This window comes from Theropithecus gelada, chromosome 1 (genome assembly GCF_003255815.1).
Source record: "Theropithecus gelada isolate Dixy chromosome 1, Tgel_1.0, whole genome shotgun sequence".
NCBI lineage: Eukaryota > Metazoa > Chordata > Mammalia > Primates > Cercopithecidae > Theropithecus > Theropithecus gelada.
The window spans coordinates 72,689,039-72,704,378 of NC_037668.1; the positions used below are offsets into that span (position 1 = coordinate 72,689,039).

General features: G+C 58.9%; 3 protein-coding genes across 3 annotated transcripts; 2 read left to right on the forward strand and 1 right to left on the reverse strand.

Moving 5' to 3' along the window:
* The first annotated feature begins 1,335 nt into the window (after positions 1–1,335).
* Positions 1,336–6,745, forward strand: PLK3 (polo like kinase 3). Its single transcript, XM_025393789.1, has 15 exons — positions 1,336–2,046; positions 2,213–2,320; positions 2,409–2,525; positions 2,679–2,808; positions 2,898–2,985; positions 3,820–3,915; positions 4,015–4,213; positions 4,328–4,454; positions 4,663–4,754; positions 4,991–5,084; positions 5,223–5,306; positions 5,413–5,575; positions 5,724–5,853; positions 6,019–6,132; positions 6,242–6,745. The coding sequence occupies exons 1-15, from the start codon at positions 1,837–1,839 to the stop codon at positions 6,431–6,433; spliced, it is 1,944 nt and encodes a 647-aa protein (XP_025249574.1). The 5' UTR covers positions 1,336–1,836; the 3' UTR covers positions 6,434–6,745.
* Positions 6,668–8,038, reverse strand: TCTEX1D4 (Tctex1 domain containing 4). The gene is made up of 2 exons (XM_025393803.1): positions 7,539–8,038; positions 6,668–7,430 (listed from the first exon to the last, which is right to left on the reverse strand). Exon 2 carries the CDS (start codon positions 7,421–7,423, stop codon positions 6,758–6,760), a length of 666 nt encoding a protein of 221 aa, XP_025249588.1. The 5' UTR covers positions 7,424–7,430; positions 7,539–8,038; the 3' UTR covers positions 6,668–6,757.
* A 1,166-nt stretch (positions 8,039–9,204) lies between these two features.
* Positions 9,205–14,841, forward strand: BTBD19 (BTB domain containing 19). Its single transcript, XM_025405638.1, has 8 exons — positions 9,205–9,619; positions 10,926–11,139; positions 11,267–11,320; positions 12,756–12,815; positions 13,706–13,774; positions 13,848–13,979; positions 14,084–14,209; positions 14,347–14,841. The coding sequence occupies exons 1-8, from the start codon at positions 9,534–9,536 to the stop codon at positions 14,479–14,481; spliced, it is 876 nt and encodes a 291-aa protein (XP_025261423.1). The 5' UTR covers positions 9,205–9,533; the 3' UTR covers positions 14,482–14,841.
* The last annotated feature ends 499 nt before the right edge of the window (positions 14,842–15,340 follow it).

Genomic DNA, 15,340 nt, shown 5'->3' on the forward strand with positions numbered 1-15,340 from the left:
TAGCACTTTTCACAGCCTGCAATTACCTTCTTTATCTGCTTGCCTATTGTCTGTTTCCATCAAGCAGAATGTAAACTAAATGAGGGCTGCAAGCTTGATTAGTTTTATTTGAGATAGTGTCCAGCACTTAGCAGATGCTCTCAATAAATCTTTTGAGGAATGGCATGGTAATTGATTGGCTGGTGCAGAGGGAGGGCAGAGAGGTGAGAGACAAGGCTAGGAGACCTGTGGTCTTGGGCCTCTGTCTCGGGCATTGCGCAGGGGTCTAGGGGTCCACATGGTCCAGAGACTAGCTGCCCAATTGCCCGTGTCTAGCATTTGAGAAAATCCAATTCCCGGCCAGGCACGGTGGCTCACGCCTGTAATCCCAACACTTTGGGAGGCTGAAGCGGGCAGATCACCTGAGGCTGGGAGTTCCAGATCAGTCTGACCAACGTGGAGAAACCCTATCTCTACTTAAAAAAAAAAATACAAAATTAGCCGGGTGTGATGGCACACGCCTGTAATCCCAGCTGCTTGGGAGGCTGAGGCAGGAGAATCGCTTGAACTTGGAAGGCAGAGTTTGGGGTGAGTCAAGATCGCGCCATTGCACTCCAGCCTGGGCAACAAGAGCGAAACTCTGTCTCAAAAAAAAAAAAAAAAAAAAGGCCAGGCGCAGTGGCTCACGCCTGTAATCCCAGCACTTTGGGAGGCCGAGGCGGGCGGATCACGAGGTCAGGAGATCGAGATCATCCTGGCGAACACGGTGAAACTCCATCTCTACTATACTAAAAATACAAAAAAATTAGCCGGGCATGGTGGCGGGCGCCCTGTAGTCCCAGCTTCTAGGGTGGCTGAGCCAGGAGAATGGTGTGAACCTGGGAGGCGGCAGAGCTTGCAGTGAGCGGAGATTGCGCCACTGCACTCCAGCCTGGGCGACACAGTGAGACTCCGTCTCAAAAAAAAAAAAAAAAAAAAAAGAAAAAAGAAAATCCAATTCCCATTCACTTTCTGGCCTTCTGGCTGCTGACCCAGGCCCGCGGGTATTTTCAGAGGAAGGGAATTGGGGACCCCGCAGGAACCCGAAATCTGCCCCTCAAGAGTGTAGAAGTGGGTTGCGGAAGATGTGGCCTGGAGCATGGTAAAAGGGTCCAGTCTCTGCTTGACTCCTAAACCTGGCAAGGCAGCCCTCAGGCCAGGCAAGCCAGGCGCGAGACTGTGCCTTCCTTCCAGGCCCTAAAGAGGGCAGCACTGGGCCGGGCCCCGGGCGAGGGCGAGGGACACACGCGGTCCGGCACACTGAAAGGGGAGTGTCGGGTGACACGCCTGGGGAAAAGCGAGCGCCGCCCCTGCCTCTTAGCTGCTGGCTGGAACGCTGATCTATCTAGTTGCTGGGGGACGCCCCCAGATGCCCGGGCCCCACTCGGACTTCAGCACACGCCCCGAAGGATGGGGAAAGAGGCCCCCATGAGCGGGACTCGCAGTGGCCAAGGAGGGGTGAGAAGCGGACAGGGATCAGCTGGCCCCGGCGGCCTGGTCGCACCTGCATAGTGACGAGCTGCCGGGCTGCGCCCCGGGGCGCAGCCAGGAGGCGGGGCCTGGCAGTGCGTTGGGTGGGGGAGGAGCTTCTGGGTGATGTAAGGCCGGGCATGGGAGGGGCCTCTCCTCGACTGGCTGCCAGGAAGGGGGCGGGACTCTTGGTGACGAGACGCCGGGGAGGGGGCAGGCGTTCATTGATAAAAACGCTGGGCTCCCCCGGGCGCGAGCGCAGCGTAGCAAATACAGGCAGCGCCACGCGCGGCCGGGGCCGGGCGGAACCGAGAAGAAGCCGGGCCCGCGCTGCGACGCGCCGCCCGCATGGAGCCCGCCACCGATTTCCTGTCCCCGCGCCCCTTCCAGCGTGCGGCCGCCGAGCCCGCTCCCCCGGCCGGGCCCGGGCCGCCTCCGAGTGCCTTGCCCGGACCTGAGCTGGAGATGCTGGCCGGGCTACCGACGTCAGACCCCGGGCGCCTCATCACGGACCCGCGCAGTGGCCGCACCTACTTCAAAGGCCGCTTGTTGGGCAAGGTGGGCCGGGGGACGTCCGCGGGGTGGTGATGGTGGAGGTAGGGGTCTCGGCCGGCCTCATTTCTGGCACCAAGCCGGGCGTGGCCACTTGACCCCCAACGCGGGGACGCCCGCGGGCCAGAGTCGGCCCCCCTGGAACACCCAGCCTGACGCCCCCTCTTCACAGGGGGGCTTCGCCCGCTGCTACGAGGCCACTGACACAGAGACTGGCAGCGCCTACGCTGTCAAAGTCATCCCGCAGAGCCGCGTCGCCAAGCCGCATCAGCGCGAGAAGGTAGGTCCAGGCTCAGCGGGCGAGGGGTGGGGTGGGGACGGTGGCATGGGAACCATGGAAGGATGACGACCCTGCGCCCTCATCGCAGATCCTAAATGAGATTGAGCTGCACCAAGACCTGCAGCACCGCCACATCGTGCGTTTTTCGCACCACTTTGAGGACGCTGACAACATCTACATTTTCCTGGAGCTCTGCAGTCGAAAGGTGAAAGATGGTGATACCCGCAGGGATGAGGGTGAGGGAGAGAAGAGAGTCTTAAGACCCAAAGCTCGGGCCTTGTTTCTTCCTCTGGGAGCAGGGATGGAGGGGAAGGGGGAGGGAGGGCTCACCAGGGGCTGAGGCAATGGCTCTTTGCAGTCCCTGGCCCACATCTGGAAGGCCCGGCACACCCTGTTGGAGCCAGAAGTGCGCTACTACCTGCGGCAGATCCTTTCCGGCCTCAAGTACTTGCACCAGCGCGGCATCTTGCACCGGGACCTCAAGTTGGGTGAGACTCCTGAGCCTGGAGGATGGGAGGTTGGGGAGGGAGGGAGGAAGGAAGGAAAGAATCTGACACACCTCTCTTTCCCCATCTAGGAAATTTTTTCATCACTGAGAACATGGAACTGAAGGTGGGGGATTTTGGGCTGGCAGCCCGGTTGGAGCCTCCGGAGCAGAGGAAGAAGTGAGTTTTGAAGAAAGGAGCCTGTGTGTGATACAGATGACATGCGTGACAGACAGTGCATATGTATGTGGGAGGCAAGGTGACTGCTTGATGTGTGCATGAGATAAATGGGAAGGGATGAGGGGCTGTTTATGCATGTGTGAAGGTGGAGGTGGCAGCCTGTGTTACCGGGACCAGTGGAGAGGGGTAGAATCCTATAGGTGTGTGACACAGATAGGGTAGGTGACCCTGAGTCCCTGAGACAGATAGGGGTGTACAGATTCTTGGAGGCATATGACTTACCCTTCGTGTGGATGGGGGAAGGTTACAGGCAGCGTGTGTGTGTGTGTGTGTGTGTGTGAGAGACAGACTGAGAGTGTGGGAATGGTAGGATATGACACTGGGTGTAAGAAGACCCTGCTGTGGCCATCGTATTTTGTGTGTGTGACACAGACAGCATATGTGGCAGATAAGTGTTTATGGGGGTTGTGACAGCTGGTGTTGGTGTGTGTGTGGCACAAACCATGGGAGGTGACAGCCTGATGACTGTCTGAGAGACAGGAGTGCAGGAAGGGGGAAGGGATCAGCTGTGGACTCTCTGTGTTGACCCTGGAGGAGGGGACTGGGCTGGGGGTCAGGCCCTCCCCCTGTCATGAAGAGCAGCTGAGCAGCTGGGCCAGGCGGGTGGGCGGGGACTCAGCTGCCATCCCTGGCATCCATTGTCCCAGGACAAGCAGGAGTTCTCTGGCCTTTGGTGACAGGCAGCTGCTTTGTCTGGACTCACAGTGGGGGAAGGGGTGGGGGGGCTGCTGGGCTGGGTCTCAGCCTTTTCTCCTCCTCCCCACCCTCTTTCAGGACCATCTGTGGCACCCCCAACTATGTGGCTCCAGAAGTGCTACTGAGACAGGGCCATGGGCCCGAGGCGGATGTGTGGTCACTGGGCTGTGTCATGTGAGTCACAGGGTCCAGGTTCGGCAGCAGACAGGTGGTGGGTGTGTGGGTGGGGTATCCCCTCCACTTTACTCCTGACCCCTTGGCCCTGCCCTATAGGTACACGCTGCTCTGCGGGAGCCCTCCCTTTGAGACAGCTGACCTGAAGGAGACATACCGCTGCATCAAGCAGGTTCACTACACGCTGCCTGCCAGCCTCTCACTGCCTGCTCGGCAGCTCCTGGCTGCCATCCTTCGGGCCTCACCCCGAGACCGCCCCTCTATTGACCAGATCTTGCGCCATGACTTCTTTACCAAGGTCTGTGGCTCCCCAGACCTCTAAGTCCATCTGCGTATTCCCAGGGATTGAAAGAGTGCAGGTGACAGGGCCCCTGGAGCCCCTCTTCTCTGTTCACACGGCTCCCCTCCCTAGGGCTACACCCCCGATCGACTCCCTATCAGCAGCTGCGTGACAGTCCCAGACCTGACACCCCCCAACCCGGCTAGGAGTCTGTTTGCCAAAGTTACCAAGAGCCTCTTTGGCAGAAAGAAGAACAAGAGTGAGTCTGGGGTGTCAGTGGGTTGAGGGGGCAGAGCAGCAGAGCAGCTTGTCCCATTCGTCTCGGGTGTGTGAGTGTGGGTGCCTGGCAACTCCTGGGGAGAGCATGTGCAGTACAGGCACTTGGGGAGGCCAATCTCTGTGTCATCCCTGTGGGAAGTGGAGGGGCTGGGCAGGATACTGAGGATGGTATCATCCTTCACCCCCAGGTAAGAATCATGCCCAGGAGAGGGACGAGGTCTCCTGTTTGGTAAGCGGCCTCATGCGCACGTCGGTTGGCCATCAGGATGCCAGGCAAGAGGTGAGGCGCTCGCGTGGACACTGTTCCCCTGACTCACCCCCACCCTAGCAGCTGAGGGAAGCCCAGGATAAAAGGCTGCTGAAGCATCAACCTCGTGGTGGCCTAATTGGCTGTGTGTCACCAGCCTGGCAGGGCTGACCTGGGGTGCCCTGGGAGGCAGGGCAGGGCTGGGCCATGGACTCAAGGGTTTGGATTTTGGGGCCTGTCTCACTCCCTTTCCCTGCCCAACCCTCCAGGCTCCAGCAGCTTCTGGCCCAGCCCCTGTCAGCCTGGTAGAGACAGCACCTGAGGACAGCTCACCCCGTGGGACACTGGCAAGCAGTGGAGATGGTGAGGAGCCAGGGAGGATGAGAGGTGCCACAGGTTGCTGGAGCTGAGATCAGGGACCAGAGGGAAGGAGTGGGCAGAGGGGCCTGGCCTGGGTCCTGGGGTGCTAATTCCTAAATCTCCGTGCCCTGTCTCCTTCAGGATTTGAAGAAGGTCTGACTGTGGCCACAGTAGTGGAGTCAGCCCTCTGTGCGCTGAGAAACTGTGTGGCCTTCATGCCCCCAGGTAAGGCTGGGGTCTGGTACATGCTGCTGTGGTGGCAGTTCTGTGGCTGGGAGTTCTGCTCCTGGCAGCCAGGAGCAGGTCCTGACTCCCTCCTTTCCCATGACAGCGGAACAGAACCCGGCCCCGCTGGCCCAGCCAGAGCCTCTGGTGTGGGTCAGCAAGTGGGTTGACTACTCCAATAAGTTCGGCTTTGGGTATCAACTGTCCAGCCGCCGTGTGGCTGTGCTCTTCAATGATGGCACACATATGGCCCTGTCAGCCAACAGAAAGTAAGTGCTGTTATGGGGTGCCTTGTATTCAGGCCACTAACCCAGCAGGGCCGCACCCTCCTGCGTGCTCCTGGGCTCAGGGGTCTGGGTTTCTCAGGGGAGGGGCATCGGTGTAGGGCTCCCTCTGACCTCTGCCTCCCCATTCTAGGACTGTGCACTACAACCCCACCAGCACAAAGCACTTCTCCTTCTCCGTGGGTGCTGTGCCCCGGGCCCTGCAGCCTCAGCTGGGTATCCTGCGGTACTTCACCTCCTACATGGAGCAGCACCTCATGAAGGTGTGAGGGCTGGGGCTGTGGTACATTGAAAACTAACCCATCCTGAGCTCTCTCATTCCCCCTTGGTGGTGGTGGGGGTGCTCCAAGCTAGAGGATAAGACATACACTAATGGGGAGGGGGCTGTCTCACGCTGGATCAGTGACCTGCTCCGATCCTGCTCCCAGGGTGGAGATCTGCCCAGTGTGGAAGAGGTAGAGGTGCCTGCTCCACCCTTGCTGCTGCAGTGGGTCAAGACGGACCAGGCTCTCCTCATGCTGTTTAGTGATGGCACTGTCCAGGTAAGAGCCTATCCAGGAGTTTCGGGGAAGGTCTGGGAGGCCCAGGGTGCTGGGGAGGAAGCTGGGTCTGGAGGCTAGGTCCTGACCACTGTCATGCTCCTGTGTGCAGGTGAACTTCTACGGGGATCACACCAAGCTGATTCTCAGTGGCTGGGAGCCCCTCCTTGTGACTTTTGTAGCCCGAAATCGTAGTGCTTATACTTACCTCGCTTCCCACCTTCGGCAGCTGGGCTGCTCTCCAGACCTGCGGCAGCGACTCCGCTATGCTCTGCGCCTGCTCCGGGACCGCAGCCCAGCCTAGGACCCAAGCCCTGAGGCCTGAGGCCTGTGCCTGTAAGGCTCTGGCCCTTGCCTTTGTGGCCCTCCCCCTTCCTTTGGTGCCTCACTGGGGGCTTTGGGCCGAATCCCCCAGGGAATCAGGAACCAGCTTTACTGGAGTTGGGGGCGGCTTGTCTTCGCTGGCTCCTAGCCCCTCTCCAAGATAAGCCTGAGCCTTAGCTCCCAGCTAGGGGGCGTTATTTATGGACCACTTTTATTTATTGTCAGACACTTATTTATTGGGATGTGAGCCCCAGGGGGGCCTCCTCCTAGGATAATAAACAATTTTGCAGAATTGGACTCCCCCTCACTCGCAGTAGAGCCCGTGGACCGTGGCCACCGCGAAGAGCGAGGTGTTGGTATAAGAGACCGAGGCCAGCCCATCGCGCGCCACGTCCCAGAGTGCGCGGCTGACCACGTGAATGCCCTGGCCCGCTCGCGGCCCCAGCACCACGCTGCACACCAGCTTGTACCGCGGCGGGCTAAGCTCGCGCAGGCGAACGTGCACCTGCTCGCAGAGCTCCTGCACCAGCCTCGCGGCCTCGGCGCTGGAGTAGCACGCGTCGCGCAGCCCTGCGGACAGTGCCGCCTCCAGGGCACGCTGTGCGCGCGCAGCCTCCCAGCGCTCCCCGGGCACAGGCTCCCTGCGGTAGGAGGGCGCCACCTGACGGGCGGGCGCCAGAGGCAACCCTGAGAAGCTGACCCGTGAGCCCAGAGGGGGCACTGGGCCCAGGGATGGCCGCCGACCCCCAGGACCCGCGCCTGGCCCGGCCAGCGAGTTGCGACGGGAGAAGGACGTGGCCAGGCCCAGCATGGAGCCCCGGCGAGAGGCCGGGCCAGGACCTGGACCTGCCGGTCGCTCCTCATCAATGCTGGGCAGGCGGCCTCGGGGCCGCACTGGTGAGGGTTTCGGCCGGTAGTCTTTGGCATTCTCCTCCTCCTGGCGACCCGGCGGCAGAGGCCTGCTGGCCATGGACCTGCTGGCTAGAGGACCCACACTCAGGGTGGCCTTCCCTGGGCATCTGTCTACCCACCCCAGCCTCCTGCTCAGTGATGTCAAGGGTTTTTACCTTCTACTCCCTTCTTACCTGTGTTTTAGAACAAGTGGATCAGATAGTCCCAGGCTGCCTGGGTTCCTAGGTGCTGAGAAGGTTAAAGGTTGTTAGACACATGAGCAAGGGACAGGAGGCTGCTGGGACTGGGATCCTGGGCTAGTCCCTGCCTGCTGAGCTCCTTCTCTGGGCACTATGGAGGTTAGCCAGGTACGCTCAGAGTCTTAGAGACTGCCAGTTCTCCCTTCCACCCTACTTCTCTGGAAGGAGAAGCAGGCCTCTGCCTCAGCCTGGACCATGGAGGCAGTGCCTCCAACCCCTAACCAGGAAAGACTGACAGATCACCTCTTTCAACCCCACAGATCCTTCCAGCCCTGGGGGTGTTGAATCCAGTCATCTTCCACCCAGATCTACTCTAGGGTGGCTGGCACAAAGGTCTCCCCTACACCTGGCCCAGGCTGAGGGCAGACGACTTGTGAAGCCCCTTCCACCTTCTGCCTTTGGCCTCTGATCCCACTTCCTCCAGAATCAGTTCTGGGATGGCTGCCCTCTGCTCCCGAAACTCCCTCAGGCACCTGAGTCACCTGCAGGCTTTGGCTTCTGAGTTCTGTCAGGCTCCACAGCCCTGGCCCCACTGGCCTGAAGGGCAAGTGGGAGGGGAAGGACCTGTGTTGTGGAGTTGCCATGGGTTGCTGGAGCAAACACTCCTCCCTCCAAGGATCCCTCCCTCCAGTCCGGCTCTGGCTTAACCTGAGAGCCCTGTTAACTGTGAGCATGTGCTGCGCGTGGGGTCATCAGGGAGAGCAGCCGACAGGGTCTTGCAGCTCAGTGGCAAACTTCCTAAGCGCAGGCGACAGAGGGGCAGATGTAGAGGGAGGCTGTGGTCAGAAAGGCTTCGTCCTACCCCAGGGCGCTTGAGCCAGGGCCCGTTTTCTCCCCTTGTGGAGACTGGCCATTATGAACAAGTCACAGAGGCCTAGGATAGGGGGAGATCTTGAGGCTGCGGGGGCGGTGGCTCAGGAATCCAGGGTCTGGGCCCACAGGAAGGAACACGTCATGGCTCTGTTGACTCCCCGTCAGTCAGCCTCGACAAGGACAAACATTTCCGCTCCCGGCGCACAGTTAGGGTGGGGCTTGGATGACTTCCTCAGTTCAGGGCTATGTGCGGGGGAGGGGAGGTCCATTGGCTCAGCTGGTAGGAACCAGGCCTTACAAAGTGGCAGTGACTCGGCGGTGAACACCGAGTCCAGCCTCGTGACCCTTGCTGACCCAAGTGTCCTGGGGCTTGTCCCTAGCTGGCTACACCTCTTGTGTGCCCTAGTACCTAGATTTCCCCAGAGGCTGTGACACCTCTGCCAGAGCTGACAACTCATGTGACTCCCCCTCTGGCGGGGATGGGACTGTCCCCTCCCAAACAAGCCAGGTCTGGGCCCTGACCCATCTATGGGGGCGAGGATTTTCCCTGTTGAGTGGGGGATTCCCAGGCCTGGCTAAGCAGATCCTGACCCTGTGTGCCTGTGGAGGAGGGAAGGGTTATGAGGGTAAGGAGTTTGAACTCTGAACCTAGGGCAGGCTCGGCTTCGGGGGCTAAGACCCTCATACGGCGCTTAGTGCCCCCTAAGGGCTGAAGTTTTCCCTGGGCCTGCCCGGGAGATGGGTGGAGTCTCTTCTCAGGCCCGCTCCAGTTTCCATGGAAACCCACAGGCTTCCCACCCGGCAGCTGCCTGGGCAGACTCCCAGCCAGGGCCTCTTTCGCCGCCGCCAGCCAGCCAGCCTCTTCCCAGGACCATAGGCCACTCCAGCCTCAGCTTCTCCCGGTCCCCTCCCTGTGTCTGTTCCTGTCCCTGAGCCTCTGGCCCCTGATGCCTTCAGTAGTTTGGGCCCCTCCTGCTCCACTCCTAAACTTCAGCTTCTCAGCAAACAGGCCTGCCAAGTCCCTGCTTCTCCCTCTCGGGCCTTGCTAGCCTCACCAGCTCTAGGACCTGGCCAGGCCTCCTAGGCTCCCTCCTCCACCCCCACCCCTTCTCACCCATGGAGCCCCTGGGACTGGTCGTGCATGGGAAAGCTGAACCTTTTTCCGCAGCACTCCGAAGCCTCGTCAACAACCCACGATACAGGTGAGGGGTGGGCCCTGCCTGCGGGTTTTCCTTAGCTGGCTCTGAGGGCCCCAGGACTCTAAGGAGGCCCTGGTGAGAAGAGGCTGGGAATTAGAACTTGGCCGTCCTCCCTGGTGAACTCACGCTGTGAGGAGGTCAAATGTGGAACATGGCTGCTGGTCACTCAGTGTCTGTGAGACCCTGAGGGCCAGAGGCAAGGCTGGCAGGGTCCTGGGGGCTAGAGCCTGGAGCTGCTGTGTGAGCTCAGGCAAAGCCCTTCCTTCTTTGGACTTTGAGCTCCTGGCAGAAGAGAATGATTCTCAGCCCCTGGGATCCTGAGAGATGGTGGGTCATGATTCCCCTCCTCCCTCCACTCACTCAGCTTGGTGTTGAGGCCTCCCTGCTTGAAGAAAAGGAACAGATGACCTGTTCTGGGAACTGAGGCTTCACAGGAAGAACAGAGCTCGAGGAATTGAGCCATAGTCCCTGACAGGAAGCCTCGGGAGTGCTGGCTGCTCCCTGCTGGCCAGGATGCCAGTGGTGTCTGAAACCAGGGGTAGAGTTTACAGGAGGCCGGGCTGCTCAGGAGAGCTAGAATGAAGCTCTCTGTCCTCATGGTCTCAGATCTGAGCTCTTCCCCAAAGGGTGGTGACTTCCATCACCCTGCTTCTTTGGGGTCACAGTCTGGTCTGGGTAATGTGAACGCCTCAGGCTTTGGACCTGGGACTAAGAGGCTCTAGGAGGCTCGAGCCTCATCTGCCTCCTATCCCCTGCCTTGTTTAGAGGCCCAGATCTGGGGCCGGAAGTGATCATGAAGATGGAAACTGTGGTCTGGCTCATGATGGTGCATCACTGCTGTGTCTGTTTGCAGTCAGTGCGCACTCTGTGCCCCACACCCCCACACCCGCCTGTCTGGAGGAGGGCTGAAAAAAGCTGAGTTTGCAGCTGGTGGAGGAGGAGCCAAAAGAAGCTTCCCTTCCCCCAAGACTCAGGCTGGGGATGAGAGGGAAAGGTGGGATCAACCGTGCTTCTGTTCGTCCAGATGCCCCTCAGTAATCAAGCATAGTCACCTCCTCTGCGACCTGAGGTTTAGGATTATTGTCCCATTTCATGGGTGAGAAACCTGAGATTCAAAGATAGGAAGTCACCAGGTGGAGCTGGGACTAGAACTCAGGGCTTTGGGTCCCAGACCTTCTGCTGGAGGGACCAAGCCCTGTCTCTTACATTCTGGATAGGAAACTAAGACCCAGAGTGGGCAAAGGCACAGCCCAAGTTGCACTCCAGGTGCTGGCCTCCTCTCCGCTGGCTCTCTGCTTCTCTCCCACAGTGATGTTTGCTTCGTGGTCGGTCAAGAACGGCAGGAGGTATTTGCCCATCGGTGCTTGTTGGCCTGTAGATGCAACTTCTTCCAGCGACTTCTGGGCACAGAGCCAGGCCCCGGGGTGCCTAGTCCTGTGGTGCTAAGCACTGTGCCAACTGAGGCCTTCCTGGCAGTGCTGGAGTTCCTATATACCAACAGTGTCAAGCTTCACCGTCACTCTGTGAGCCCGCTGACCAGGGTCCTGGGTGGGAGAGGCGGGGGGTGCCAGAGGCAAGAGTTTGCCCATTACACTGTGGGCATAGGGCAGGGGAAACTCCCTTCCACTCCCCCCACCACCCACTCTACAGGTGCTAGAAGTGCTGACAGCGGCTGTGGAATATGGGCTGGAGGAACTGAGAGAGGTGGGTTTGTGTGCCAGGTCCATGTCTCATTTCCCTTGCTTCTCACCGGCTCACTTCCCGCCCTGCCTCACACACACTCTGGCCTAGAGAGGAACGTGTGCCCACACAGAGAGAAGTATGTATGTCTCTCCCGTGTAAGTAGGGCATGTATGTGTGCCTGTGTGCAAAAGGATCCATGCATGCCTGCCCTGTGTGTGCTGTGGCCAAGAGGGGGTGATTATGGCTAGTGCTGTAGATACAAAGATGTCAGCCTTGATCCCTGTTCTCCAGAGAGGGAGAGGAGACAGACACATGAAAACTCTTATCTGGGTGGCATAAGAAGTGTGATAGAGGCTGGGTGCGGTGGCGCATGCCTGTAATCACAGCACTTTGGGAGGCTGAAGCGGGTGGATCACTTGAGCCCAGAAGCTCCAGACCAGCCTGGGCAACATGGTGACACCCCGTCTCTACTAAAGGCACAAAAATTAGCCAGGTGTGGTGGCATACACCTGTAATTCCAGCTACTTGGGAGGCTGAGGCACAAGAATCGCTTGAACCTGGGAGGCAGAGGTTGCAGTAAGCTGAGATCGCACCACTGCACTCCAGCCTGGGTGACAGATCGAGAGTTGCTCTCAAAAAAAAAAAAAAAAAAAGTGACAGAGAAGGGTGAATGGTGCCAAGACTGTATGGGGGACCTCTCCAGTCCCACCACTAGGGAGAGGAGAAGACTTCCTGGAGGAGGAAACATATGTGTTGGATCTGGTAGAACAAATAGGATTTTGTTCCTAGGGGAAGTGGGAAGATGGCATTCTAGTCACAAAGGCACCAAAGGAGCCAGTGAGACATTTGGTGTGTCTGTGTCTGGACTGTGAGGAGAGGGCAAGATGAGACTGCAGAGGACGCCAGGGCCTGATTCATGTAGGGCCCTCAAGCTTTTGGACTTCTTTTAAGCAGAGGGCAGTGGAGATTCACTGAAGGTTTCCGATAAGGGAGTGAAGAACTGGAAGCTCAGGGGAGAAGGGATTGGAAGAGGTGGAGAGGACTTGCTAGTCCATTCAGGAGGCGAGTGTAGCAGTCAAGAGATAAGAGATGTCACGGATGAAATTCAAGTTTCTGCTAAAAATAGAAGTATCCTTGAGTCAGGAAGGGAACAAGTGGAGGAAGATAAGCATCCTGAAAGAAGGAGAGAATTTTGCATGGCTTTTATCTAGTCTTGCTTAGTGGCAAATGTGCTAGAAGGTGGGTGGCTGGGCTTGGTTTTGCTAGTCTCCAGTTCCTGTGAGCCTGCTCTCTCAGGCTCTAGCAATTCCCTGCCTCCCTTGGCCTGGGAGGTCAGGATGGGGTCTGGGGCTGCTGGGTGACTCACCAATCCAAGCCTGCTCACTGCTTCTGGGGTGGAACTAGTGTCTTGGAGCAGGGACACCGCCACACAACCCACATTCATTTCTGTTCCCAGCTGTGCCTGCAGTTTGTGGTGAAGGTGCTGGATGTGGAGTTGGTTTGTGAGGCCCTGCAGGTGGGTGCTGCTGGACAGGCATGGGAGGAGTCTGGCTGTGTGTGTGGAAATGGGCTCCCAGGTGCTGGGAGCCTGGGCCTGCTGTGTCTGGCCTTGAAATAACTTGGGTACATGGTGGTGGTGGCGGTGCTCCAAGGAGGTTTACAGGATGAATTCTGTGCCTAGATATGTGGGATCCTGGGTATATCAGCAGGGTCAGGTGCAGGAGCAGGTGTTGAAGGGGCTGGAGGTCTTTGCTGGTCTTCTCTCTATCAGCGCTGGGGAATGGTTCTCAGCTGGACTTGAGGTAGGGGGAAGGGTGGCTGTAGACTTTAGAAGCCAAGTTGGGTCAGGCACGATGGCTCACACCTGTAATCCCAGCACTTTGGGAGGCCGAGGCGGGCGAATCAAGAGGTCAGAAGATTGAGACCATCCTGGCTAAAACGGTGAAACTCCCATCTCTATTAAATATACAAAAAATTAGCTGGATGTGGTGGCATGCTCCCAGCTACTCTGGAGCCTGAGGCAGGAGAACTGCTTGAACCCGGGAGGCAGAGGTTGCAGTGAGCCGAGATCGCACCCACACTCCAGCCTGGGCGACAGAGGGAGACTCCATCTCAAAAAAAAAAAAAAAAAAAAAAAAGCCAAGCCTAGGCCCCAGGTGGGGTTTGAAGGCCATGGCGTGGTCTCCTGTAGGGAAGAGCAGGTTGTACAGTGAGTCCACGTATGTGTATGTGTGTGTGTGTGTGTGTACCAGGCTTTCACTGGGTCCAGTTTCCTGGAAGGCCGAGGGCCCTGTCAGCCTCCCCAGCTAGGGCTAGGGTCAGGCTTGCAGTGGTGGGTCCCAGTGAGCAGGTTGGGCTACACGGCCTCTCCAGTCTCCAACCTGATCTCCCTCATTGTGCTCGCAGGTGGCCGTAACCTTTGGCCTGGGGCCGCTGCAGGAGCGCTGCGTGGCTTTCATAGAGGCCCACAGCCAGGTACTGCTCCCTTCATACTCCTCACCCCACGCACCGCATTCTGCTCCTCCCTGACCCATTTGCCGGCTTGCAGGAGGCCCTCAGGTCCCAAGGCTTCCTGGAGCTGTCAGCGGCCGCGCTGCTGCCCCTGCTCCGCAGCGACAAGCTCTGCGTGGACGAGGCTGAACTGGTCCGCGCGGCCAGGAGCTGGGCGCGCGTGGGCGCGGTGAGTGGGGCTGGGGGAGCACAAGGGCACGGAAGGAGGTGCGGGCCACAAGCCCAGCGAGCGGGTGGCAGGACAAGTGCCTGACTCAGGGCTGGCGTTCGCAGGCGGTGCTGGAGAGGCCGGTGGCCGAGGTGGCGGCCCCGGTGGTAAAAGAGCTGAGACTAGCCTTGCTGGCCCCGGCGGAGCTGAGCGCCCTGGAAGAGCAGAACCGGCAGGAACCACTCATCCCGGTGCGGACGCGGGGAACCGGCCCAGCTCCACTCAGCAGGGGGTACAGGGCGCTGGGAGGGGGCAGGAGCGGCCCGGCCACGGTCCTCGGGGCGAGGGGCCACCGCGGGACTGCGCACTGACTGGCCTTGCTGTGCAGGCGGAGCAGATTGTGGAGGCGTGGAAATGCCATGCCCTGCGGAGAGGGGATGAGGCCCGGGGCGCCCCGTGTCGCCGCCGGAGAGGCACCCTGCCCCGGGAGCATCACCGCTTTCTGGACCTGTCCTTTAAATGATCCAACGCCGGGACTCACGGGGAGCCTTGGACCCGCCCAGTTGAGCCTGCCCCAAACTACAGCTCCCGAAGTGCTCGGCGTTCGGAGCGGGCTTCCGTTCCCAGCATGCCCAGTAAGCCGGGCGCCGGAAGAACCGTTGTCTGCCACGCGCAGCCTCTTGTGCGGGGTCAAACCCGAGTGGGCGAGGTGGGTCGGGGCCGGGTCGGGCAGGGCTTGGGCTGGGCCTCCCTGCGGGGGCGAAACTCGAAAACGAGGATTTCCGTCGCTCCACGCCCTCACTCTACGCCCTGCCCCTGGGGGCATTGTCGTCTACTAGTCTGTTCTGATGACTCCCACATATCTATCTGTTCAGCTCAACTCTTTCTTTCTTTCTTTCTTTCTTTCTCTCTCTCTTTCTTTCTTTCTTTCTTTTTTTTTTTTTTTTTTTTTTTGAGACGGAGTCTCGCTCTGCCGCCCAGGCTGGAGTGCAGTGGCCGGATCTCAGCTCACTGCAAGCTCCGCCTCCCGGGTTCACGCCATTCTCCTGCCTCAGCCTCCCGAGTAGCTGGGACTACAGGCGCCCGCCACTGCGCCCAGCTAGTTTTTTGTATTTTTTAGTAGAGACGGGGTTTCACCGTGTTAGCCAGGATGGTCTCGATCTCCTGACCTCGTGATCCGCCCGTCTCGGCCTCCCAAAGTGCTGGGATTACAGGCTTGAGCCACCGCGCCCGGCTCTTTTCTTTTCTTTTCTTTTCTTTTCTTTTCTTTTCTTTTCTTTTCTTTTCTTTTCTTTTCTTTTCTTTTCTTTTCTTTCTTTTCTTTTCTTTCTTTCTTTCTTTTCTTTCCTTCCTTCCTTCCTTCCTTCCTTCTCTTTCTTTCT